Below are 26,407 nucleotides of genomic sequence, written 5' to 3' on the forward strand. Positions count from 1 at the left end.
AATAAATGTCTTCTTCAGATTACAAAGTGCATTCCAGAGAATCTTTTCGACTCCTTTTAGTGTGTATATCTTGGCTCAGTCAAAAGTAAAGCAAAACACTAAGATATTGTGTAAGGCAGCCCTCAGTGCCAATCCGCTCTGTCCTTCCCTAAGGGACTTGGGAGGATATTGACAAATCCCTTAAAGTCCCACTCTAGTTCCACCTCCCAGCGTGCCTGGCTTGGTGTCCTAGGCAAAGGAGAGGATCATACAAGCAAGAAATTAGGTGTTTGTCTGTAGTGTCATATTCTGTAAGGAGCCTTTGAGCAACAGCATGAGTCTTATGGTGCATCACCCAGTGTCTGAGTTGTAGATAGTGCATCCTCTCCATCTCTGGGAAACCATGGTCATCACTCAGTCTCTCAAATGGAATCGGTCCCTCTTCGTCATACAAGTGTCCAATGGAGCGACAATCCATGCTTAGCCACTGGCGAAAGGCACCCTGATCCAAGCCCAGCACAAAGTCTGCATTCCCTACTATAGGAGTCAAAGGGGAGAAGGTGGTAAGGCCCCTATGCTGTGCCACCCGGTACCACACTTTCAAAGTTGTGCGGGTGAGAAGTACAAGCCCCAGGGTCGGTGTTGCAGCAGCAGGAAGGGAATCTTCCAGAGGGAGGTACCTGCAATGGATTGGTTCATGAACAACCAGCGTTTGTCAGATTCCTCCCTAGACCACTCCAATAGATAAGGGATCTGAACTGCTGGGTAATCTAGTAGGATGTCAGGAATACCAAGGCACCCCTTTTGCGGGGCCAAAGCCCGGTGTAAAAGTGGTTTCTTCTCTGCCCAGACAAAGCAGTTCATTTCACCTTGCCATGTTTGCAGCATCCCAGGTGAAGGTTTGGTCGGCAAGGCTATCCAAAAGTATCTTGTTGGTCGTGCGCTCTCAGAGATTGTGTGCACCCCACCCCAACAGTAAACAACACTAAACAAAAACCCCCCTAAACAGAACCTTGTAAAAAATGAGAAGCCATGAGTTCCCGGTGTAGTCCCAAAGGTGAAACTAGTTGCAGGGTACGTGAGGGGGAGGGGGGAATCGCCCTCCTTTGTGAGTGCTTCCTGACCTTCGTTCTTGAAGGGGTAGCTGATGACTCTCCCCCAAAGGCTCCTCCAGCTGTAGTACCTTGTAGGCTTCTGTCAAGGAGCGAGGTTGATGCGCCTTGCCTTCCCACCTAAATACAAGGTGAAAGTGATGACCCCAGGAGTAGAACATTCCCTTGTTCTGCAAATAGGAAGAAATGGGGCTAAAGTGTCTCCTCTTTTGTAAGGCGAGTGCCGGCAGATCCTGATAAAGGACCAGTGTGTGTCCTCTGAACTTCAATCGGTGTTGATCTCTCGTCATACGTAGAATCCTCTATGAGTGGAAAACATGGACGCAGACCAAATGTCAGCTGGAGGTGCCAACCCTGTGCACTATATCTATTTGGATCTTGTCCAAACAGCAAAGGATCCATATCCAGCTGGGCACTCGCAAGATCCTGGCAAAGCCTTCCCAGGTGTTGAAAGACAGTTCCTCACAAGAGAAATTTGACTTTTGAGGAAGCTCTCAATTCTCCTATGGCACCCACTACAAAGAAGACTAAGAGTCATGAAAGGGCTGCATCTACAATGCCTCCTGCTCATCCTTCTCCGCCACTATCTCCTTCCTCCTTCCACCTACCCCTTCCTCCCCTCTGCTACCTGTGGGTTCTCCTCAACATTCACTAGAGGGTTCCTTTCACTCTGCGGGTGATGACTGCCGACGGCTATCATATGACCCTTATGATCCTACATATCACCCACAGGGTCCAGGTTCTTGGGGCGACTATGACATGGAGCCTCCGTCGGACACAGACCTAAATCCCACAAAGTCCTCACTGCCAGACTATGTAATCTTGTATCATGAGGTTCTGAACAGAGCAGCTACATTTCACAACGTAGTGATGCACATGAAACATGGAGGAGGATTTCCTCATGGAAACTCTCACGCAACGCTCTTTACAGAAACTCCCTATGCTCATGGCAGCTCTTAGACCGGCCAATAAAAATCTTCAAGGAGCCAGTTAAAGCAACAGTGGTTACACCGAGGGTCGATAAGAGGTTCAAGGCTTCTCCCAATGACCAGCCATATATTCGGGGTCATTAACGGCAACTCACTAGTTCATACAGTGAGCTAACCCATAGGGAACAGAGTTGCAACTGATGCTAAGGGTAAAAGGTAAATGGCATAGTCTGCTACTCAATAGCAAATCGTTAGCTCTATAGGTTTACTCTCCTGGTATTAATGTGCCCATTGGGATTGGATGGCAGATCTTGTCCAAACTCTCCCAGAACAGTCTCACAAAAAGGGAGAAGAGTTGGTGGCGAAGGGCAAGATTATCTCCAACACCAACATCCGCTGCACATTGGATGACCCAGACACAGATGCTCATACCATAAACACCAGCATTCTTCTGAGCCTCTACGTGTGGCTGCACGTCTCTGGCTTTAAGCCAGATGTACAGCAACACCTCCTAAATGCAGCGTTTGATGGCCAGCATCTCTTTGGCCCTCATGTCAGACAGAATGCAACAGTCACCTTCACGAGGCTACTATACGTGTGGATACAGGGGTAACAATGGTAAAGGCAGAGGAAAGGGTACAGAACCCAAAAGGGCTACCCCTCTAAAACACGGATTCTTTTCTTCTTCCCCCTTCACTCAATACCTGTAGGGGAAAGCTGCAAGTATTTCTGCCCCGTTGGATAGAAATAATCTCAGATCTATGGGTCCTAGACATTATAAAGGAGTGTTATTGTGTAGAACGCATTCATTCACCGTCAAACATCCTCCCCACCACCTACTGTCCCCGGAACATTTGCACTTCTTTCAGGAAGAGCTACAGGCCCTCCTTGCCAGTGGGACCAAAAAACCAATCTTGTCACAACACCGCAGAAAGGGAGTGTATTCCCCAAATGTCCTTATCCTCAAAAAGGACAGCTCCCTCAGACCCATCCTCAATCTCAGATCTCTCAAAAAATATATTTGGAACACTTTATATGGTGACTCTACGATACATCATACTGCTACATCAGCAAGACGAATGACTTCATGACTGCCCTTAATCTGAAGGACGCCTATTTTCACATATTCAACAGATCAACACATTGAAGATACGCTGTGGTTTATTGTGAGTGGACAAAATTATCAGTTCAAAGTGCTTCTGTTTGGGGTTACCACAGCCCCAAGAATCTTCACCAAATGTCTGGCCATAGTGGCAGCTTATGTCAGCAGAAGCAGCATCCACATGTTTCCTTACCTGGATGACTGGCTGGTCAAGAGTGCCACGCAGCAATTATGCCTAGCGTACACCCAGAGCATCATTTAGATCTTGCCAAGTGTAGGCCTTACAATCAAACAGATCAAATGTCACCTCCAGACCCTTCAAGTACAGTCCTTCTCGGGCCATCCTAGACTCACAAGTTGGGAAAGCTTACCCCAGTCCAGCAAGAGTGCAAGCGTTTCAAACTCTGCTACCTTTCTTTCAGCCAGATTGCCAAGTAACAGTAAGAACGGTGATTAAATTGCTAGGAATTATGGCATTTTGCATAGCCATAGTTCCTCACGCTAGACTGCACATGCACCCGTTGCAAGAGTGACTAATTGCATAGTGGTCTTAAGTGGAGGGTCTTCTAGAGGATTAAGTATTAGTTTTGGGTCACACACATTGCCCTCTACAGTGGTGTAAAACAAACAACCTTTTGCAGGGGTAGACCTTCCGCGATCAGGTTCTGCAAGAAACCATCACCATGGACACCTCTCACATCAGATGGGCGCGCATCTCAATAACCTTACCATCTGTACAACATTCACTCCACATTAATCATGTGGAGTTGCTGGCCATCCAACTCACTCTCAGGGCCTTCCGTTCTCTCATTCAGGACAAAATAGGCTTGGTCCGAGCAGACAACACAACTGCCATGTTTTACCTACAGAAAGAAGGGCGCACACACTCACTACAGTTGTTGACTGTAGCCAAAAGTATCTAGCGGTTAGAGATACATCACGGAGTACATCCTTGTAGACATTACTTCCCTCATGCGAATTAGTGAGATACACATTGTTCCCCTGGAGGAACGTTTCTTCCAAGTTCATCATGATAGGGTGGTTCTTAGAAACAATCCCAAATTCCTCCTTAAGGTAGTCTCTAGTTTTCAATTTAATCAGACAATTGAATGCCCAGTTTTCTTTCCACCCCCAGAGACTTTGCGGAACACATTCTGTATATTTTAGATATTAAGAGAGTGCTAATGTATTACACTGATGGGACAAAACCCTTCAGTAATACACTACAGCTATTTGTGTTACACTCCAAACCACACAAAGGATGTGCCATTACCAAGGCAGAGGTTGCACTGTGGCTGAGCAAGGGCATACAGATCTATTACGCTAAAGCTCAAGGAACTCTCAGACCCCATTCTACCAGAAAGAAAGGGGCTTCTATGGCTTTCTTGGGTAATGTACCATGAGCCGACATCTGTGAAAAAGCAACCTGGTCCACCCCACACACCTTTACCAAACACTACTGTGTGGATGCCCTGGCCAGACAGCAAGCAAAGGGTGGCCAAGCTGTCCTATGTGCACTTTTGTATTCTGCAACATTCTCAGGCTAAGCCACCACTTTTGGAAGAACTGCTTTACAGTCTATGTAAAATATGTGCATCTATAGCTACAAATGTCACAAACAGAAAATGTTATTTACCCTGTAAGCAAATGTTTGTTGCATTGTAGCGATGTAGATGCACATGCAGCCAGCCACCCTCCTCCTCAGTCGCCTGTGGTTGTTGCAAATATATTCCTTCTCTTCGTATTCTTTATTATTTTGCCTTGCATTGTCATCTTTATACTCCATCTCCAAAATTTCTACTAATGGAGCTGCTGCCCCTGCACATTACCACTAATAAGTGGAGTCACTAGATCCTGTGACTCGAAAAGACTTCTTAGAAGAAAAAGAAGATGTACACGTCTGAGTTCAACACTAGGTGGCGGAAGCATTCATAGCATGTGAATCTACAGCACTCAATGCATCAAATAAATCTTACAGGGTAGGTAACATTGTTCTTCCTTGGTGTCACAGTGATACTATTGCTCCTTCAACCTAAAACTAGAGGTTACTCTAGGTGCTTATGTTACTTATATATAATTATCTACCAGATCACTCATCATTGAACCTTGACATTTTCTGTCTAATTACTAAAATAACAGTGCATTTTGTCTGCTTAATCTAGAGTACAAACAAGGACGCTTGTTAAAATCATAAATTGTTAAGCAAGGCATAACCAGCAGAAACCTCACTTCAAATTAAGACTTTCTTGGTCATTAAAAGTGGGGAAAGTGTATAGGTCTACCTGCATTGTTCTACAAAAAATAACACATAATGTGCATTACTACCCTAAAGCCATATGCACTGGTGTTTGTTTCGAAATAGGAAAGCAGTCATTAGGAAGTTACTCGAAATGACACACACATCTGGGAACAGGCTGATCACTGGCACAGGACACGGATGCATGTGAAGGCACCTGCATCTGACTTGGCTCTCTGCCAAGACAGGCGTGCATCTTTCTGAATATTACGTCTTTGAACTGTTACCCAATGCATTTTCATTCAGATTACACATAACCCATTTAAGGATTAACACTGGCTGTCTAGCTTTTCATAAATAAACACATTATAGAGGCATCATTAGGAGCTCGTGAAAAAGGCCACACCTACCATCGTCCATTGGGGAACTCGTCCCATTCTTGTGTGCGGTAAATATAACTTTTTGGTCTAGAGGCCCAGAAGATGGGGCGCACATCTTCAACCCTCCTCTTTGGGTGCGCACTGACTGCCCAGGGCAGAGGCCGCCTGTGGAAGAAAGAACATTAGAAGTGAAATTTGTATATCGTCAATTATTTGGTATTAAAGCATACTAGTTTTTTTTTTCCCCAATTACTTATAGAGATGATAGTTCTGTTACATGGATGTTACTAGTTAGTTTGGAACTATAAGTGTATTTTGTGTTTTAAAATGATATGGTATTATATAAAAATGTAGAGGAAACTAAGGGGTGATACTAGATATGGACTGTCTTCCAGTAAAGGACTATTTCAAGCAAAGGGTACTTTATTCTATCCTTTCCCCTTGGTCATAGACCCGGCAGTCCATACTCTGTTGCAGGTTCCTGCTCACCTTGGATCCTCCTTCCAAAGGCCAAGGCGCCGCAGAACATCCATTGTGGCCACTTCTCGGTTGAGGGTGTAAAAATGAAGCCCATGTACGAGTCCACTGTCCAGTATTTCACGGCACATACTCACAGCTAGGTCTATCCCGTAGTTTCGGATGGCAGCATCATTGTCTTTGATTGGCTCAATCACTTCCATGATCTCGTTTGGTATTTCAAGTTTGGACAGTTTCACCAACTGTCGCAGAGAGTGGTATCCCTGACCCAAAGAAGATAATTGAAAATTATGCACTTCATATATGTTTCTAACCAGTTTCCTAGTTCTCTCTGTTTTGATAGATGCGAGAACTGAGGTACACAGAAGAAGATCAGACAATGAATCTAGGGAAGAAACTCAGGTTTGAACCTGGGTTTCCTGGTTCCAAACTTAGTCACCAGATTACTTTTCCGCCCAATGACAAGGATTCGGAACACATCATGCTCATAAAGCAGGATATAATTAAAGACTGACTGCTGGGGGTCAGAACGAAAGTGACATAAGTCAAGATCAAAGGGGCTGCGTAAGCCAATCTGGACAACAAAAATCTTTTTAATGGGGTAGGGTTAGACAGAGGAAAAAACGAGTTGTGCAAAGAGATCCCTTATAGAGAAAACAATTTATCTTCCTCCATGACAGGACAATGTTATACTATTTCGTCCATCTTCATTTTAGATTACGAAACTGAGCCAGAAAAAACACCCACTTTGTACGTTCTATTCTCACATGCAACCCAACCTCCAACCCTTCTAATTATCTATTCACCAATCCATTGTAACATCCCTAAGTTCCTTGGACTCACTTGTATGGGGAAGATTCCAGGTAGAATGGGGCAGGAGATGCCAATAGCGCGGCAATCATTCAAGAACTTCAGGAATGTTTCTGACCTAAAGAAGAGCTGAGTGATCACAAAATCGGCTCCTGCGTCCACCTTCTCCTTCAGATGCCGCAGGTCCTCTTCGTAGCTTCCGGCCTCGGGGTGGCCTTTAGGGTAACCTAGAGGAATAGTGGATAAAATCTAAATGTATGAGTGCTCATGCCTAGTCTACGGCAATATTTTACCGCTGGAGCTGCAGCTACTCACTGTGGCGTCACCGCCGCTGGAACTTTTCTCTTACCAGCAACACAGATGTCAAAGTAGTCATCAAACTCGCAGCGGATGTGCTTCACAAGGTCAACGGCAAAGTTGAATCCTCCTTCTTCTTCTTCCCACTCCTCGCCGATGGGATCTATCAATGACAGAAAGCTCAAGAATATTAACAATCACATCACACCACTTAATGACTACCCCTAGTCGATCCACAGCTTCAGAATAGCACACTCTTTAAATATGATTTAGATCAGTAAAGCAACAGCCTTTTGAATTCGTACACTGTTGCTGTTCCTGTGCTTCCCAGGAGACAGAACATTCCACACACCCATCAGAGCCCTGATAGCTATACAGTTTCATGAAACCCGTATGTGTCCACTGGCATAAGTGACCGGGCAACCTCGTAAGTGACTCGGTACAGCTCTTACATCATACATTCAACGTTCAGTTCCTTAAGCGATACGCAGTCTTTTAACAAGATTTATTAGTATTGACTCCAAGAATCAAACATATTCATGAACTGAACAATGTTCTGGTTTGTGTCGGAAAGCTATGAACTACCTCGAAATTCGCCTCAAAATGCAAACAATTTCCGAGTAAGAGACTGGAGCGGAGGGAGCATAGAAATACTCAGACTTCTGCCCTACTTCCCATCAGCAAATGTCTATAGCTTCTGATAAGAGATTCTGAACACGAGGAGAATAGAGACTTACTGCTTTACTGGTAGAGCCTAGCTGCAGATTGAGACAGTTACCAAAAAATGTGGTAGTATTAGTACAGCATACACACAAACTAGGAGACATACACCCTGCAGGTGGCATTCCGTCAGTTTTACCTTTGCTAATCCATGAGAAGAACAGTCATGTTTTATGCCACCTCCAAAGAAAGCCATTTGCATTTTTTCTCGAAGTTCAGATATCATTGCAGTGAAAAAATTAGTTTTGTTTTTCCACTGCTCTGGAATCAGAGACATCAGTAATCGCTCCCCACTGCCAAAATCCGATTAGTAATGTTTGTCTCTTCACTGAAGTAGTAAGGGGTTGCATGCCCAACCAGACTCCTGAGATTGTACATGTGGAACGGTTCATTCCCTTCCCTTGATCCCTACTTTCCTCTCCTTGTTAGTACTTCATAACAGTCTCAGGGCTACATTAGATGTTTTACATACACCCAACACTAAGTACCATGACTCGGAGAGCATGCTAGGGATCATAAAAAAGGCACAAGGCACTGGCTTTATGTCCACCACTGAAGGTGACTCATAGAATATGCATAAAAGCTTAATTCTGGCAATGAGGACCAAGTTGCCTGCATGAATCTTATCCACAAGGCTGAAAAGAGTCCCCTGTGTTATATGTATCACTTTATGCATAAAAGTGCAACAGAAAACTATAATGGCCAATACTTATAGACCACTTGCGTTGAAAATGCTCCTTCCCAGAGCCATTTTAAGCCTAGACCAAAATGAATTCAAAAAGAGCTACGTATTCTTTAGGGGGTTGATTCACAAGTCTCTTCTTGAGTATATGTGACTTATGTTTCGAAATTCAGAAGTCGGATACGTCAACAGAAAGTCAAACCTACTAAAAACATTTGTGAATCTTGTCATAAGAGCTTATTTCCTACCACCAAACCACAACAAGGTACCAAGCACGGAGACTTCAACTTTATCAGCTTTATATTTAATGCACATTTTCGAACACGATGGGGGGGTGAGAATTAATGGAATACCTCAAGGTTTATTTTCTGCCTTTGCTCTTTGAATTGCAGGCACTACAGATGTTCCAGTGAATTTAGTACAACTGTCTAAAAAAAAAAAAGGCATAGTTTTGCACAACTCTATTTCGGCTCACCTCCTACGTTTTTAAAAAAATTTATGCTACCATGTTTCAGCGACGAGTTTATCAGCATATGAGTTTAAAAGGCATACAGTTATATGCCATTCCTTCTCATACTGAGGGTGCTGATCTTTTTATCACAGTACGATGGCGAAGGTTATAATGCTTCCTGAAATTCTGGTGCAAATAATTTTCTAACAAATGTGATAATTAAATTAATTTCCTTCCTAGGCTGAGGTGCAGGTAATTTCTTACCTTGTGAAGGTGCCGATCATTCCTGAACAAGGTATACTTGTATACATGCCATTCCTATGCTACGTGCTCATCCATTTAGTTTTTCTGCAAGGTGCAGGTAAAGGACATTTTTTCGTCGTGCATGTAGGTCATTTTTTCCTTATGTGAGCAGCAGGTGATTCATTCCATTTGTGATGGGGCGCAATACCTCTTTCCTACGTGTTCATGCAGATGAATGATTGCCTGTTTGCAGAGGCATGGCATTTCTCTTTTACGTGATGTCTCAGTTAATTTCTTCCTTATTACCAAGAATCAATAATTCAGTCGTCTGGCAACACCATGCCTGGAGTTACTGGAGCACAGAATTACCGTGAATCAATTTTTCAGTATAGCTTAGAGACATCTTCAGATATTTGCAAGGGTTTGCACTTAACATATGGTGTGTGGCGTCAGCCCTCCACCACATCTCGTGGTAGAATAAAAAAGGAAATGGATTTATAACTGCACCTTAATTTACGGATTATAGCACACCTATGCTCTGGCGAGTACTTTGTTCTAGGACCTGTTTTAGCCTGACTCACAGCTACACGCCCCTGCAAATCTGGTCTTGTGCCCAGAGTCCCCAAAACGTCCTTGTATCCAGCTGTGAATCCTTGTATTCCTCTAGCAGAGAGGTCCTGAATTTACCAATACAGTGTAAATCCGGGGTACTTACTCCAATTTCCCCCGAGCTTCTGCTAAGTTTCCTGTGCAAATGGGCTCAACCCACTCATGCCACAACTTGTGCCTGCAAGGCTTTTCTCATTTGTGATTGTTTCCTGTGCTAAATGGGGAATGACTGATGTGCTCTTTTTTTTTTTAGTTTTGGAGGCCCAGATTTTTCTCGGTAGGTTAGCATTCCAGTATTTTATTTGACAGCACCTGCTAGTGTTTTTCCGTGGCTACCCATCGGCCCCCGAATCCCTAATTCAGTTAAGCTCTTTTATTCCGTTTATAATTGAGCAGGCTAGAAATCTGGTTTATCTGGCACCAGCCACTCCTACCATCTGACCAGAGTGGGTGTGCTGTTCTGTTTGCCCAACAGAGCATGAACAATATGCAAAGTAGTATTCTGGAATACTCCCACCGCAGGTGACATTTGCATCCTTATGCAAGTATTGTTCAATTACTGTGATTCATCTTTGTAATACAGTAATTAAACAACCCTAGCTGTGCTCCACAACCCTAGCTGTGCTCCTCTGAATTTTGTCTGGGCAGTATATGAAAATTATCGCACAGAGGCCTGTACCTGTTCCTGGCTTGGGATAATTTATCTCGCATGCCTGAACTGCAGGATAATATTCAATAACTGCAACCTTTTATCAACACTTTACTCTCTTATATCCAAAACTGTATTATTAGTCCTTCAGATAATGACAGTCTATTGGGCTTTTCTAGCACACCTCCTTATGTTGCCTGTCAACTCATACTGTCTGTAATACTGTGCATGCTGTCCTTACCCTAGTACTGCTAGTTGCAAACCAATACCGGTGCAGATCTTGGAAACATGTGAAGCTGCAGGTAATATACTCTCCTTGTGGAGGTGCAGACACAATTCTTTCCTATATCAAAATACAGGTTACATTTCTCTATGTGTGGGCAGGGGCAGGTTCTTCCTTGTGTAGGTGAAGATCAACCCCTTCCTATATCCAGAGGCAGACATTTCTTCCCTAGGTGACGAGGAATTATGTATCACAATTTTAAAAGGAACTTAGAGGAGCCATGACGCATGCGGGCATTTCTCACCTCCTCTGAGCGCCATTATGTTCTTCAGTCCCAGATGCTTCGCCTTCTCCAGATGTTTTGTGATTTCACTCTTACTGTGATTGACACACGTCATGTGCAGAACGGTTTCTAGGCCACAGAAGTTCACAGCAGTATTGGCGATAATCATTGAGGAGGTTTCTTTGTCAGAAGCAGGGTCTCCCGCTGGGTGCCATGTCACATCGATGAAAAGTGGCCCACCAGCTCCCATTCTATCAAACCTAGAACAGAAGGCAAACACCTGTATTTTATATTAGGTCATTGTAAAGCAACAGTGTACCCGAAGGCACATAGCACTAACACATTCTGTCTCTACAAGAGCATCATCAATAAATGTATAATAACTCAGAGACCAAAGAAAGTGAGAAGTCGACAAAAAACAATTCTACCTGATCCATCTCTTTATGACACAATGAAACAGACCACTTTTCCTCACTTCGTCTAGTTTCTCCCCAGCACCTTCCCTGCCTCAAATCTAACCCTACTTGCAATCTTTCATCTGGATCCTCCATGAGACATAAATGCATTTCTTTTTCACCTGGTGTCTAGTTAAGAAGCACTAACTGTTGCCTCAAATCCCCTTAATATATCTCAAATATCCCCGTAAGACAGTAGCCTACACCCCACCTCATGTACCTCGGGCTCTCTCTAGCAATACATATAATGCACCAATTCTACTCTTCTTATTTTATGTGGTTTTCTCTAACACTTTACCTGCCTCCATACCAGGTGCATCTCAAGTAAGCTTTAAAGCACACATTTCTATACAATTAGTTTTCGATAAGATACTAAATGACTCTACAAGCAGATCTATCGAATATAAGGTTCCTCTCCAGACAACATTGTCATGACTGAATGAATAGTGGCTATATAGGAATCATTCAGCCACGTTCTCCATTGTAATGTTCCTTGTACCTATGCATTAGGTATTACACCACACCCCTATCACTCTAAACGTAGTAACTATGTATGAGGCACGCAACAACACATCATCCCTCTTGTACGATTAAATGAACCTGTTTCCCTACGTACATGATGCCTATTTATAAGACATTGCTCAACATCCACCTGTCATTGTGGTCTTCTCCATGACACATTTAACCCCATCCGCTGCCCCCACAAGCACAGACCTGGAGATCAAGTTGACACTTCCGCTTGCAGTGCGTGGTGGGAAGAATTCTAATGAGAACCATTTGTCTCCAGCTTCCATACGGCGGCGCATTTTTTCCCGTAGTCGCTCGTAGCGTTCAGCATCTAATATAGGGGTGGAGCATCTGGAGCTTTCCTTAGAGCCATCGCTACTGCTTGCACTACTGCTATCTGGCTTAGAAGCATGAGGCCCGTCCGGGCCATGAAGCTCGTTCACCATGATAAGCTTCCTGCAAACAAGAGAAGGAGATATGACATGGGGCACTAGAAGGGCGCAACAGAGGAGCATTAGCAGGACCACACGTTGGTGCAAGCTATAATCGTTACAGCACACAAATACATTATACGTTCTTTCAAAACTAGGTACTTTATTAACAAAACATATATGGAAGGGAATGATATGCAGTTCTCACACTTTTAAACTACCTGGAACGAAGTTGGCAAACATTTTAAAAAATGACTCTTCCCCATTCTCAGCATCCCTAAAAGGCCCACTAGAGCACATGACAGTTACAAGAGCACAGAGACCGCCATGAGCACGTAACAGCAAGCCCAAGGGAAGATAAGAACACAATAGCAAACCCTAAACACGCTCAAGCCACTGATGGACAAGCGTGTATGTGCAACACTGGCAAAGGGGCTTGACATCACTGCACAACAACAATTCAAATTCATATTTGTCATCGACAGCTATATACCTACAATTATCAATTTTTGCAGTGCTCATGAAAGGTGAGGGGTGAGAGGGTAAAATTAAAATGCACGAGATAAAAATACATCAATTCTCGTGAAGGAATATTATGTAAGGGATGTGCAAGATTCTACCCAAAAGTTCCACTCTCACCCCTCCAGTTTACAATTTTCCGAGGAAAGCTTGGCTATGATTAAATAATTGAACCGTACACCAAATCTGTACCAAGCTGGTTTCCTTGCCACACCAATTGAAGCATGGTAAGTCTCCTCCATCACAACACCATTTGCTTTTTGTTTCAGCCTGAAATGCCACTCCGTACTAAAATAGAAAGTGGAATGCCTGGGACTAAAGGAGTTTAAGGATACCACCTAATTTACTCATGAAATAATAAGGGTTTCTGTGATCTATACTAAAGTCTTGTACTCACGGGGTTGGGGGTGTTGGGATACGGCCTGGTCGAGCTTGTTCTATTTTTTTTTTAAACATATCCCGCTAGCCTGAATATTGTGGTTCTTTTGGTGCTTTGAAGAATACAAAAATGGCCGAAGGGCAACAAGTCTCTGCTCAGAATGGGTGTCTCTAACCCTAGGAGAAGTAGGTGAAATTGTGTCCTTTGAAAGTTGCACTGATTGTGCCCACGTCATCAACTTTAAAGGCTGTTTCGGTTTTTACTTTGCTCACCTGGTGTAAATGTATAGCGACTGCCAATATCACTGCCTTTATAACGCTACATTGCTATCAAACATGCCACAGTCCAGATTACTCGTCCTACTAAGAATAGGTCTTTTTAGTGTAAACAGGCAGTGCTCCCCCTCCATTGTGGCTGAAACTGTGCTATGAGGATGCCTTCAAGCACGCAAGACACTCCTGCCTATGAATGCTACATCTCTGGTGACAACTTCTAAAAGAACACATCAGACAGACCAGCTTGCAAACATCCAACACAGTACAGAGATGCCATATATCTAGATATTGCTGAGAACAAAACAGCAGCAACACCATCACTAACATCCAACAGAACACACTTGCTAGAACTCCTTAACAAATATCAATCCCAACCCAGGCACTCTATAATGTAAACTTTCACAAGACCTAAAAGGAATCGGCACCAAGAAACACCATTCCTAAATATTCAACCACAACCCAATGAACATCCATTGACTTAGAAGATGTGTGAGGAATAGGGCAAAGCCATTTTGGTCAGGAGACCGCTCCCCCACGTCCGCAGCACCACCAAGCTGTTCCCCTGTCCTTGACCCTGCACGCGCTGCCAATCTTCGCGTTCGAGGCCCTCCTCTACCTGCAGGCATCCGCCTGCGCCTCATCCCTGGTGTCTAGTGGGCTCTGGTAAGCTTCACTAGACTTGTGCTTTGTGCCGTTCGAAGTTTTGTGACTCTTGTTCTGTGCCTTGAATTATCGTGCTGTTCGTATTTTGTGACTCTTTTTCTGTGCCTTGAATTATTGTGCCGTTCGTATTTTGTGACTGGTTTTCTGTGCCTTTGATTTACTGTGCCGTTCATTCCCCAGTTTCCTTCTGTGCCTTTTTTCCGGTTATTACTGCCGCTTTTTGCCCCTTGTGCGCTCCCCCTGTCGGCTCTCTCTGAGCCGCTTTCCCCGCCGCTGCCTCCCTGCGACCCCGCCCCCTCGCGCCCCCATTCGCCGCTCCCTCCCGCCTCCCAGCTGCTCCTCCTTCCCCCCTCCCTTCTTAATGGCGGTCACTGCGCGTCGAGGGTGAGCGACCTCTGACCTGATTTTGGTCAGGAGACCGCTCCCCCATGTCCGCAGCACCACCAAGCTGTTCCAGTCCTAGACTCTGCACCTGCTGCCAATCGCGCGTTCGAGGCCCTCCTCCACCCACAGGCATCCATCCGCCTGCGCCTCATCCCTGGTGTCTAGTGGGCTCTGGTAAGCTTCAATAGACTTGTGCTTTGTGCCGTTCGAATTTTCGTGACTCGTGTTCTGTGCCTTGAATTATCGTGCCGTTCGTATTTAGTGACTCGTGTTCTGTGCCTTGAATTATTGTGCCGTTCATATTTTGTGACTCTTTTTCTGTGCCTTGAATTATTGTGCCGTTCGTATTTTGTGACTCTTTTTCTGTGCCTTGAATTATTGTGCCGTTCGTATTTTGTGACTCGTGTTCTGTGCCTTTAATTATTGTGCCGTTCGTATTTTGTGACTCGTGTTCTGTGCCTTTGATTATTGTGTCTTTCGTATTTTGTGACTTGTTTTCTGTGCCTTTGAACTACTGTGCCGTTCATTCCCCAGTTTCCTTCTGTGCCTTTTTTCCGGTTATTACTGCCGCTTTTTGCCCCTTGGGCGCTCCCCCTGTCGGCTCTCTCTGAGCCGCTTTCCCTGCCGCTGCCTCCCTGCGGCCAAGCCCCCCCTCTCACCCCCATTTGCCACTCCCTCCCGCCTCCCAGATGCTCCTCCCTCTTCACTCCCTTCTTAATGGTGGTCGCTGCACGTCCGCGCGCAGCGGGCGCACCGCTGGTCCGCGAGACCCCTGCATCTCCAGACACCGCTACACGCCCGACCAACTCAACGCCCTCAATCCCTGCCGCATCACAGCATGCTTCCAGTCCTCACCAAGGAACACCCACGGACCCTTCTCATGCCGCAACTGCAGATTCACCTGCGACAGAACAACGAAACCAACAAAAACCGGAACAAACCACCTCCACTGCATACTCCTCAACACCCGCTCCGCACGCAAGCACGCCATCGAGCTCTGGGACCTGCTCGACTCCACCGCCCCAGACGTAGCCTTCCTGACCGAAACCTGGTGGAACGACTCCTCGGTGCCCGACATCGCAATAGCCATCCCGGACAGCTACAAGATCATCCGTAGGGAACGCACCAACGGAATCGGAGGAGGAATAGCCATCGCCCACAAATCCACCCTCAAGGTCTTCACCCACACTGATGACACCCTCAAGACCGCCGAACACCTACACTTCCGCATCCACACCGACCAACACAACTCTCAGAGTAACGCTCATCTACAGAACTCCCGGACCACGAGCACCTTTCAGCGAATCCATCGCCGACCTCACCAACACCCACGCACTCACCTCAACAGATTACATCCTCCTCGGGGACCTAAATTTCCACCTTGAGAACAACAACGACACCAACTCCACTACTCTGATCGACAACCTCACCAACCACGGCCTCAGACAACTCGTAAACACACCAACCCACATCGCCGGCCACACGCTTGATCCCATCTTCTCCTCAGCGCCCACGTCACCTTCAACCACACCACCGTACTCCACTGGACCGACCACCACTGCATCCACTTCACCTACAAGAAACATACCAAGCACCATCGCACCCAACAACCACCCAGCCGATGCTGGAGCAAAGTTACAGAAGACCAGCTTACCAACACCCTCGCCCAGAACCCACCCTCCGACCCCACCGACCCAGACACCGCCGCCCACAACCTCACTCTGTGGATCAACGATTACGCCAACACCCTCGCGCCACTCAAGAAACCCACTAACAACCAAGCCAGAAGAAAAGCCACCTGGTTCACAGATGAGCTCCTAAACTCCAAGCGCGACTGGTGGAAACTAAAAAATGAATGGCTCCTCAAACGCACACCTGACAGCCTCACAGCCCACAAGGACGCCACCCGCAGACACCACCAACTCATCAGACAAACCAAACGATCCCACTTCAAAGACCGCCTGGACAACAACGCACACGACAGCAAAGAGCTCTTCAGCATCGTAAAAGAACTCTCCAACCCCAGCGCCAACGACATCCCTCCATCCCAAGAACTCTGCAACGCACTGTCCACCTTCTTCCACCGGAAGATCACCGACATCCAGGACAGCTTCAATGCCGCCCCCACACCAGATCCCACCCCCGAAAGCTCCACCTGTGCAAACCGCCTGACCTCCTGGACCACCGTCGTCAACGACACAGAGACACGCAAGATCATGAACTCCATCCACTCAGGATCTCCATCAGACCCCTGCCCCCACCACGTATACAACAAGGCCGACTCCACCATTGCCCCCCCAACTACGGAAGATCATCAACATCTCCTTCGATACAGCGACTTTTCCGGAAAGTTGGAAGCACGCCGAAATCTGCACCCTCCTCAAGAAGCCCAAAGCAGACCCCAACGACCTCAAGAACTTTCGACCGATCTCCCTACTCCCCTTCCCAGCAAAGGTGATTGAAAAAATCGTCAACACGCAACTAACCAGCCACCACCTCGAAGACAACAACATCCTGGCTCCCTCCCAATCCGGCTTTAGACAAAACCACAGCACTGAGACCGCCCTTCTCGCCACCACAGACGACATCAGACGTCAAATGGACAACGGCGAAACATCAGCCCTCATCCTCCTGGACCTATCTGCTGCCTTCGACACGGTCTGCCACCGCACCCTGAAAACACACCTCCACGAAACCGGAATTCAAGGAAAAGCCCTCGACTGGATCATCTCATTCCTCTCCAGCAGAACCCAGAAAGTCCGCCTCCCCCCTTTCCGCTCCGAGGCCACCGACATCATCTGTGGCGTCCCCGAAGGCTCATCCCTCAGCCCGACGCTGTTCAACATCTACATGGCACCCCTTTCACAAGTGGGCCAACAACACAACCTCAACATTCTCACCTACGCCGACGACACCCAGCTCATCCTCTCGCTCACCAAAGACTTGCGCACAGCCAAAGCCAACCTCCACGAGGGAATGGAATCCATTGCCGAATGGATGAGAAGCAGCCGTCTGAAACTCATTTCAGACAAGACGGAGGTCCTCATCCTAGGACCCACCCCCTCCGCCTGGGACGACGCCTGGTGGCCTACCGCACTAGGAACCCCACCGACACCAACCAACCACGCACCTAACCTGGGCTTCGTCCTCGACTCCTCCCTCACCATGTCTAAACGGGCCAACGCAGTCTCCTCCTCCTCCTGCTACAACACACTCTGCATGCTCCGTAGGATCTTCAAGTGGATCCCGACAGAAACAAGAAGAACGGTGATACAGGCCCTCGTCAGCAGCAGGCTAGACTACGGCAACGCACTCTACACAGGTATCCCAGCAAAAGACCTACTATGCCTCCAACACATCCAAAAAGCCTCCGCCCTGCTGATCCTCGACGTACCCCGCCGCAGCCACATCTCCCACCACCTGAGAAACCTTCACTGGCTCCCCGTGGACAAGAGGATCACTTTCAAGCTTCTTACCCATGCTCACAAAGCGCTCCACAACACCGGACCAACCTACCTGAACAACAGACTGAGCTTCTACACCCCCACCCGTCAGCTCCGCTCCACAAACCTCGCCCCCCGCATCCAACGAAAGACCTCCGGCGGCAGATCCTTCTCATACCTCGCCGCCAAAACCTGGAACACGCTCCCTACCAACCTGCGACAGACCCAAGACCTACTCACCTTCAGAAGACTAATCAAGACCTGGCTCTTCGATCAGTAACAACTCCCCTCCCCCCCAGCGCCTTGAAACCCTCACGGGTACGTAGAGCGCTTTATAAATTCAATGACTGATTGATTGATCAACCAAACACCAAAATGATACAGTTACAGCTTTGTGACTAAGACATACAAAGAAATAAGCACTACACAATACACAGAAACCGAATCAGACTGCAGTCTGTGATGTGTGCTACACAAATGCATACAACGACTTAATACTTGTTGAGTTTACGATCATTAGCAATTATTCCAATACAAGGTGAAGAGCCACAGAGAACGTATGAACTATAAAAAATGCTTTTAACATGCAGCAGTGTCTCACATTAGTACATAAGCTTATCTCTATATTGACAGGTATTTTTTAAAAACTGTTAATAAATGACTCCCAATATAGAGTTATAAACTGATGTACTAAAGCAAAACACGTATGCATGTTGAAAGCTTACAAGAGGCACCCCACCACTTTCAAACTCCACTAGCTGCCTCTACATTTCAGTCACATACCATAATCAGATGTAACTAATGATTGGTTCACCCTTGCTTTGAAAGAGCGTAAAACTGCTCTCAGGAAAGTAGAAAGAAGTGCCATCTTTTCCTAGATAAAACAAAATCTGCACCTATTATAAACAGCTGTTAAAAACCTATAAACAGGAAATCCGATGTGCTAAAATAACGTTTACTGAAATTAAACTTCACTGAGCCTCAAATAAATCCAAGAAGCTATTTCAGTCACCTAATCATTCAGTATCTACCCTAGAAGTGTATTTGAATTTTTGTGTAAATTTGGAAGCTTTCTTTACTACCAAAATCCAGAAGATCTATGAGAGTTTCTCTAACATGGCAGTCAGAAATGAAAATGAACAACAAAGGGTTATGGTCAGAACTGATGCAGTAGAAGAACACTTTTCCATGTCCGACACAGACTCTTTCAATAGATTGTTTTTATTAGCAAAATAAGGATCTCCTGAGGATCTGTGTCCACCGAGTGCCATTAATGCATATAGTCCAGCTATACTGAATAGTGTCAACCAGCTAGGTAATAACTCTTTACAAGCTGGTCAAGTTCTACTAGTATGGAAAGCAGGAATGACAAAGCATTTGCTAAAAAAAATGACCCTGCTAATTATAGGCCTATTACATTACTTACTTGTCATTTTTAGGGAAATTATAGAGAAAGTGGTGGAAATTTAGTTAACCAAATATTTAAAAGAGAACTGTTTACTTCAGTCCATCGCAACTGGGCTTTAGCGCTGCTAGAAGTAGATAATCAGTTCTAGCTTTAATGCACATGGGAGACTCAGTGGCAGTATTACTCTTGTATCTGCCAGCCTCCTTTGAAACTGTCTGTCATAAAATTCTAATTGAAAGACTTGAAAGCTGCCAACTAAATGGTGCCCATACTGAGATGGTTCGGACCCTTTCTGTCCAACAACACAAAGTTTGTCTTCACGCCACCTTTCACATTAACCTATGATAATGCATGTGTGTCCTGCAGGGAGCAAACCTGTCCCCCTTACTATTTAATTTCTACATACAGAAAGGCAAAAGGTTTCTCCTAGGTGTAATCTTCACACAAATACTCAGACTTCACTCAAATTCCACCAAAGTATTATCAACCCAAAAAACTACAGAAGTTTGGAAAAACATAAATTTGGCTTTAATCTATTTTCTAAAATAATATCACACACTAAAATGGATATCAAATCACACAGTTATAGCTCATACAATTATATGCATAGTGAATTCCTCACAACCATTGCTGACTTTATTTTTATAAACACAGTTTATTAGTGCTCTATATTATGGTAGAGGACAATCAGTGATGCATACACATATGATGATATCAAGGTAGACATCAACGGGTACACTATAAATAACCATCGCTAATGTATGCACATTAATCTTAACTTGCAACTCCTGACTGGTTTCACCTATGTTGGCCAACAATGCATCAGAGATGTAACATGTCCTGTTGGGGCATGACTTACATAGCCAGAACCTTCACAATTTGTCACAGTAAGAGCTCAATATATTTAATTATCTGCTGTCATGGTTCGGGCTATGCATATGAAACCTGTTAGGAGTTAGGATTAATGAGCATAAGTCTACGATTAGAACAAAGAAGGGGAAGCCCCCCTTGGTGGGTCATTTCCTGGAAAAGGGGGAGGGTGAGCTCTGCTGGTTTGTATTAGAAAGACAGAGGTTGGAGGAGAGGAAGAAATGTGGAAAAAATGAGGAGAATCCGAGAGCAGTTTTTTATATTGAAATTTAACACCTTCAAGTGTGACCTAAATGGTAGGGAAGAAAGAGAACGCATCATTGCGGTGTGGGGTAGTTCTGGTCCAAGGAATGGATAATAAGAGGTTCCTAATAAGGTTTACTGGGGGATTTGTTAGAGTGTGGTTCTGACATTGGAGATAATATGAGGCTCTTTCGACTCGTGATTACCAACTGGTTTCACAATGGGTGAATACTGGCGTTTAAAGTTATATATTGGCTTGTCTGGAAATATGATATAAATCAGGATTTGACTTTTTTATGCTTACTGGTGATCGCCATACAATTTAAAGATGGCACCAATTTTGAAGATGGAGAAATATGAGACCATTTTAGAGCTGGTAACAACTAATTAGTTTCTTTGATGTGTAATTATTGATGTGTATGCAGATATATCTCAAATGTTTGGTCTATTACATGAATTATAAATGCACTAAATTACTGGTGATCTGCGAGCAATTTAAGGATGGTGCAGTTTTTGGCTCGAGCCGACGCAGATGAATACACATCATAATCTGTTACGTGATAAACGCAACGTGAGAGAGGTTGCATTGAACTAAGAGTGTTTAAGAAGGTTACTGTGCACTCCGTTGTCTGTTTTCATTTGATACCAAGAGCACAAAATGGACTCATTGGACTGGTTTTAGATACTAATGGGGAAAGTGGTGGCATTCTTAAGTCTACCTGGGAGGCAGGTGATTTAGAATAATGGGTAGATATGGTTTGTAGTCAAGGACGCAATACGAATGCTCTGGAGCTTCAAACTCAGGCAGACAACATGGGTGGTGATGGATATAGTGTTTTGTGTGGTAAGTGAGGCAGGATTGCAAAGCACACTTAAGAGATGGTCTTGCTCAGTCAGAAAGGAGTTTTTTTCTTGTGGGGTAAAGGTGTAAAATAATTTTAAAAAGAAAATGGATTGTATATTTGTTTTTTAAAATCAGACACAAAATATATTGAGATGTTTTTCCAAAGAAGTGGAGGAAGACCTGGCTGTATTACCTTCATGTTTTATAACAAAGATATTGCAAAGTAAATAGGACAAAAGAGGAGTGTGACAGCTTGACCCTGTACATGCCACTGAGATCACCTCATAGGTAAGACGACTGATGCTTGTGGGTGTTTATGCTGTGGATTTTGCCCAATGAAAACTGTGGGAGTTATGTTCTTTTTCAGATATGGCCAACCCCCCATCATAGTGACTACTTAAGGAGTGGGAGCTCACATGTCCTCCAAATTTTAGTACAACTTTATAAACCAGGAAGGTCAGTCTGGAACACTGAGGCTGAGAGAGTGTGAGTGAAAATATCTGGATTAGATGAGGTGACATTACTTCTTAATACGGCCAGGGCAGCGTTTAGCTGGTGGTGAAAGGATTAAGGGGGTCATTACGACCCTGGCGGTCATGGACCGCCAGGGCCGGGGACCGCGGATGCACCGCCAACAGGCTGGCGGTGCATCCAGGCCAATTCTGACCGCGGCGGTAAAGCCGCGGTCAGAAAAGGGAAACCGGCGGTTTCCTGCCGGTTTTCCCCTGGCCTGAGGAATCCTCCATGGCGGCACTGCAGGCAGCGCCGCCATGGGGATTCCGACCCCCTTACCGCCAGCCTGGTTCTGGTGGTTTTGACCGCCAGAACCTGGATGGCGGTAACGGGTGTCGTGGGGCCCCCGGGGGCCCCTGCAGTGCCCATGCCAATGGCACTGCAGGGGCCCCCTAACAGGGCCCCACCATGATTTTCAGTGTCTGCATAGCAGACACTGAAAATCGCGACGGGTGCAACTGCACCCGTCGCACCCTTTCCACTCCGCCGGCTCCATTCGGAACCGGCATCCTCGTGGAAGGGGGTTTCCCGCTGGGCGGGCGGGCGGCCTTCTGGCGGTCGCCCGCCCGCCCAGCGGGATACTCAGAATTACCGCGGCTGTCTTTTGACCACGCAGCGGTATTCTGACGGCGGTACTTTGGCGGGCGGCCTCCGCCGCCCGCCAAAGTCAGAATGACCCCCTAAGTGTTTTATCGCTCTTTGGTGGATTATTAGGGGGTCTCAAAGTCTATGTAATATAGTACTGAGGGAAACATTCCAGATAACCCCTATTGAAAGAAGACAAAAAAGGGTTCATTACGGAGTTAAAAATAATTCAACACCACTATTTGGGGAGTCAGTCTGAATTATACTGTCTGATGAATGAGAAATTGGTTGGATGGTCTGATGGCTAGTACGCTATTTATGGTTTGATGATTGAAATATGGGTTGTAAAGTTTGAAGGACTGATCTGGAGTAATGTGGATAGAATTCAAAAGAATTTTTAAAAAGTATGTATTGGTATCTTAGAATGAAAACCTAAATCATTAGACATTGGGATGTATGTGGTTTTAATTGAAGATTATTTGTATTGATTGATTTTTCTTAATGAATAAGATTATTTTTGTACAGATTTTATGCATGTACATTGCATCATTTTTAATATTACATCATTGTCCTTTACTTAGATTATTAAATGAAAAGATGTTGGGGAGGACAGAGACTGGTAGTGCTGAATAAGGTAGTTGATATTCATAATGTCTACCGAAATGTGTTGAGTAAAGCAGGATCTGCAGTGCACAGGGGGTCTATATATGGAATATAATTTACTAATGGACACCTGTTGAAACAACAAGCAGAGATACTATTCTATGAAGATTAATTGTAGAGTCTCAGTCACTCTCCCTTTTATTTATGTAATGTAATGAGAAACTGACTGTGTATAAACTATAAATGTGTGATTTTATATCAATTTTAATGTGATATTTCAGATAATAGGATTAAAGCCATATAGTTTTCTAAATGACAGTTTTTTTGGCTCCATAATACTTTGGTTGAATTTTGGTGAATGCAGAGTGACGTCTGAAGTTTAATTCTAGGGAAATCTTTTCTGACTTTCTGTATGTCAGAGAGGGGTCTCTCCTTTGTTTTACATTAATTTCTACATACAGCTACTGATGGAAGAATTAAAGGTTCATGGATGTACTGCATTTTATGAATCAGATGACACACAACTTATCTTCAGGCTACAGTAGGGTCAAAAATAGGAACAAATCAAATTTAACAGTCTGTCTTCTTGACATTTAAACTTTGATGCTGCATACTTTTCTTCAACTCAACGCAAACAAAACAGAACTAATGATAGTTGTAGGAAGCTGGCTCTGTACATACTACACCCAAGTGAGGTATAGTGTGCACAGAGTCCAGGTGTTCCCCAGAGGCTTTACAGAGGCTAAAGTAGGTAATATTAATGCTCTATTTTGTGTTACAGTGGTTGAGCAGTTAGGCTTTTCAGAGGGTAGCGCTAAGCATTTGTTGTAAACCCACAGTCAAGAAATGAGGCACCCTCTCAACGACTATCTCCAGGCCAACGTTTTATGTATCAAAAATATACTTTGTTACTTTATTTTTAGAACCAAAATGATCTGGGTTGCAGGTAAACACAGTTTCTAGAATGTATCACTTTCAAGTATCAAATGCACTTTGTTTATAATTCACAGATAAAAACAGATTGCAGGTAAGTAATACTTTTCAATTTCAAAAGTAGACAGTCCTATTCCTCATAGGATGCAAAGCAATCCTAGAAGAGGAAAAGTAACATCCCAATATTCAGATAGGTACTTGACTTACATTTCCAGCCTTCGAGGGTTAAGGTGTCCACAGGGAAAAGTTTAGGAAGACACCAAGAGTGCACCACCAGCAACACGGGGCCGGACGGGTGCAGAGGTCAAAGTTGGTGCTGGGCATCCAATGGAATCCTGTGGAGATGGGAAACACGCAGAAAGATACAGCTTGCAGGTAAGTAGCTGCAACTTCAGGGTACAGACCTGGGGGTTTATATCAGCACAAGAGGGGCCACAGATTAGCACCAAACACACACCCTCAGCGGCACAGGGGTGCAGAGTGCACACATAGCATCGGGTGCCCACTGCTTTACAATGGGGGAACCCCGGGGATCACAACGATGCTACAGGCGTCGTGTCCAGGTAGTCAACTAAAGAAAACCAACTACTGGACAGGTAAGTAGAGAGCCCCCTGGACGTTGCTGGAGTGTCGGTTGAGTTCTCCAAGGTTAGGGGGTGCAGGCGCAGGGGTACCTTTAGGCATCAGGAAATCTTCACCTGAGCAGGTCACAGTCTGGGGTCCTCTGGATTTAGGCTTCTGGCATCATTCTATTGGCCAGGAGGGGTCAATCCAGTTTGGACTTGAGGTCGGAATCACATGGGGACCTTCTCTGGACCAGTGGGCCACCTAGACACGGGTGGGACGTTTGGTGCAGAGTGGGCAGGACTCACAGATCTGTGCGGCTCTGGAGTCCTTCTTGGAGGTTTCTTTGTGGGCAGGACCACTGTCCTCGGGAAATCTTGGTCCTTGGGAAGGCAGGTGGTCCTCTGGGGGTTAACAGAGGTCGCTGGTCCTGCAGGACAAGTCGTCTTCTTGTAGCAGGGTCCTTGAAACTGCAGTCAGGCCGGTAGGGCTGGGGCCAAGTTAGTTGTCATCTGGAGTCTTCTCTGCTAGTGCGGCTCTTCAGACCTTCTTCTTCTTTTCAGGTCGCCAGGAACCTGAAGAGCAATGTTTAGGGGTGCCCATAAATACTAGAATTAGAGGCGTTACAGGAGTCAGAGGGCAGTAGCCAATGGCTACTGTCCCTGAGGGTGGCTACACCCTTCCTGTGCCCACTCCCTTTGGGGAGGAGGACACATTTCTAACCCTATTGGCTAACACCATTGAAAGCAAGATGGAGGATTCTGGAAAGAGGAGTTCACCTCAGCTCTGGGCACCCTAGGCATGGTCCCAGCTGGCATGGACACTCCATCTGGTGTTTACTAATTTTCTCGGCAGACCTGCCGCCAAAAGTGGGGCCTGGTCCGGGGGGGTGGGCATCTTCCACTAGCTGGAGTGCCCTGGGCCAGTGATACACTAGGCAGCCTTTGAGGCTCACCGCAAAGTGCTGCAGTTCCTGCAAGGGAGAGGTGTGAAGTACCTCCACCTAGAGCAGGCTTTGTTCATGACCCCAGAGAGCCCAAAGGCTGTCACCCCATGGGGCCAGAAACTTGTCTGTTAGTGGCAGGCTGGCACTGACTGGCCAGCCTTACACTAAAGGGTTGGATGAAATGCAGGGGGCATCTCTAAGATGTCCTCTGAGTGCATTTTTCAATAGATCCCTCACTGGCATCAGTGTGGGTCTTATTGAGCTGAGAAATCTGATACCAAACTTCCCAGTCTTCAGTGAAGCCATCATGGAGCTATTGAGTTCGTAAGGACAAACTCCCAGCCCATGTACTCAATATGGCCACACTGCACTTACAATGTCTAAGAATGAACTTAGAAACTGTAGGGGCATATTGCTCATGTAGCTATGCCATCACCTCTGGTATAGCGCACCCTGCCTTAGGGCTGAAGGCCTGCTAGAGGGGTGACTTACCTATGCTACAGGCAGGGGTTTGTGGGAATGGCACCCAGAAAGGGATGCCATGTCGACTTTACCTTTTTCTCCCCATCAGCACACACACGCTGCAAGGGCAGTGTGCATGTGTTTGGTGAAGGGTCCCTTAGGATGGCATATTATATGCTGCAGCCCTTATGGACCCTT

The 26,407-nt window shown here is 45.5% G+C and overlaps 1 protein-coding gene across 2 annotated transcripts in view; it reads right to left on the reverse strand.

Moving 5' to 3' along the window:
• MTHFR (methylenetetrahydrofolate reductase) overlaps positions 1–26,407 on the reverse strand; it is a 59,912-nt gene that overhangs the window by 15,679 nt on the left and 17,826 nt on the right. For both annotated transcript variants that reach the window (XM_069241254.1, XM_069241252.1), the window contains exons 2-7: positions 12,352–12,600; positions 11,204–11,442; positions 7,375–7,485; positions 7,059–7,252; positions 6,228–6,478; positions 5,769–5,903 (exon numbers count right to left, since the gene is read on the reverse strand). In XM_069241254.1, coding sequence (XP_069097355.1) covers positions 5,769–5,903; positions 6,228–6,478; positions 7,059–7,252; positions 7,375–7,485; positions 11,204–11,442; positions 12,352–12,590 — 1,169 coding nt within the window. In that variant the 5' untranslated portion in view covers positions 12,591–12,600. The remainder of the gene's footprint in view (positions 1–5,768; positions 5,904–6,227; positions 6,479–7,058; positions 7,253–7,374; positions 7,486–11,203; positions 11,443–12,351; positions 12,601–26,407) is intronic.

Source organism: Pleurodeles waltl, chromosome 6 (genome assembly GCF_031143425.1).
Source record: "Pleurodeles waltl isolate 20211129_DDA chromosome 6, aPleWal1.hap1.20221129, whole genome shotgun sequence".
Classification (NCBI taxonomy): Eukaryota; Metazoa; Chordata; class Amphibia; order Caudata; family Salamandridae; genus Pleurodeles; species Pleurodeles waltl.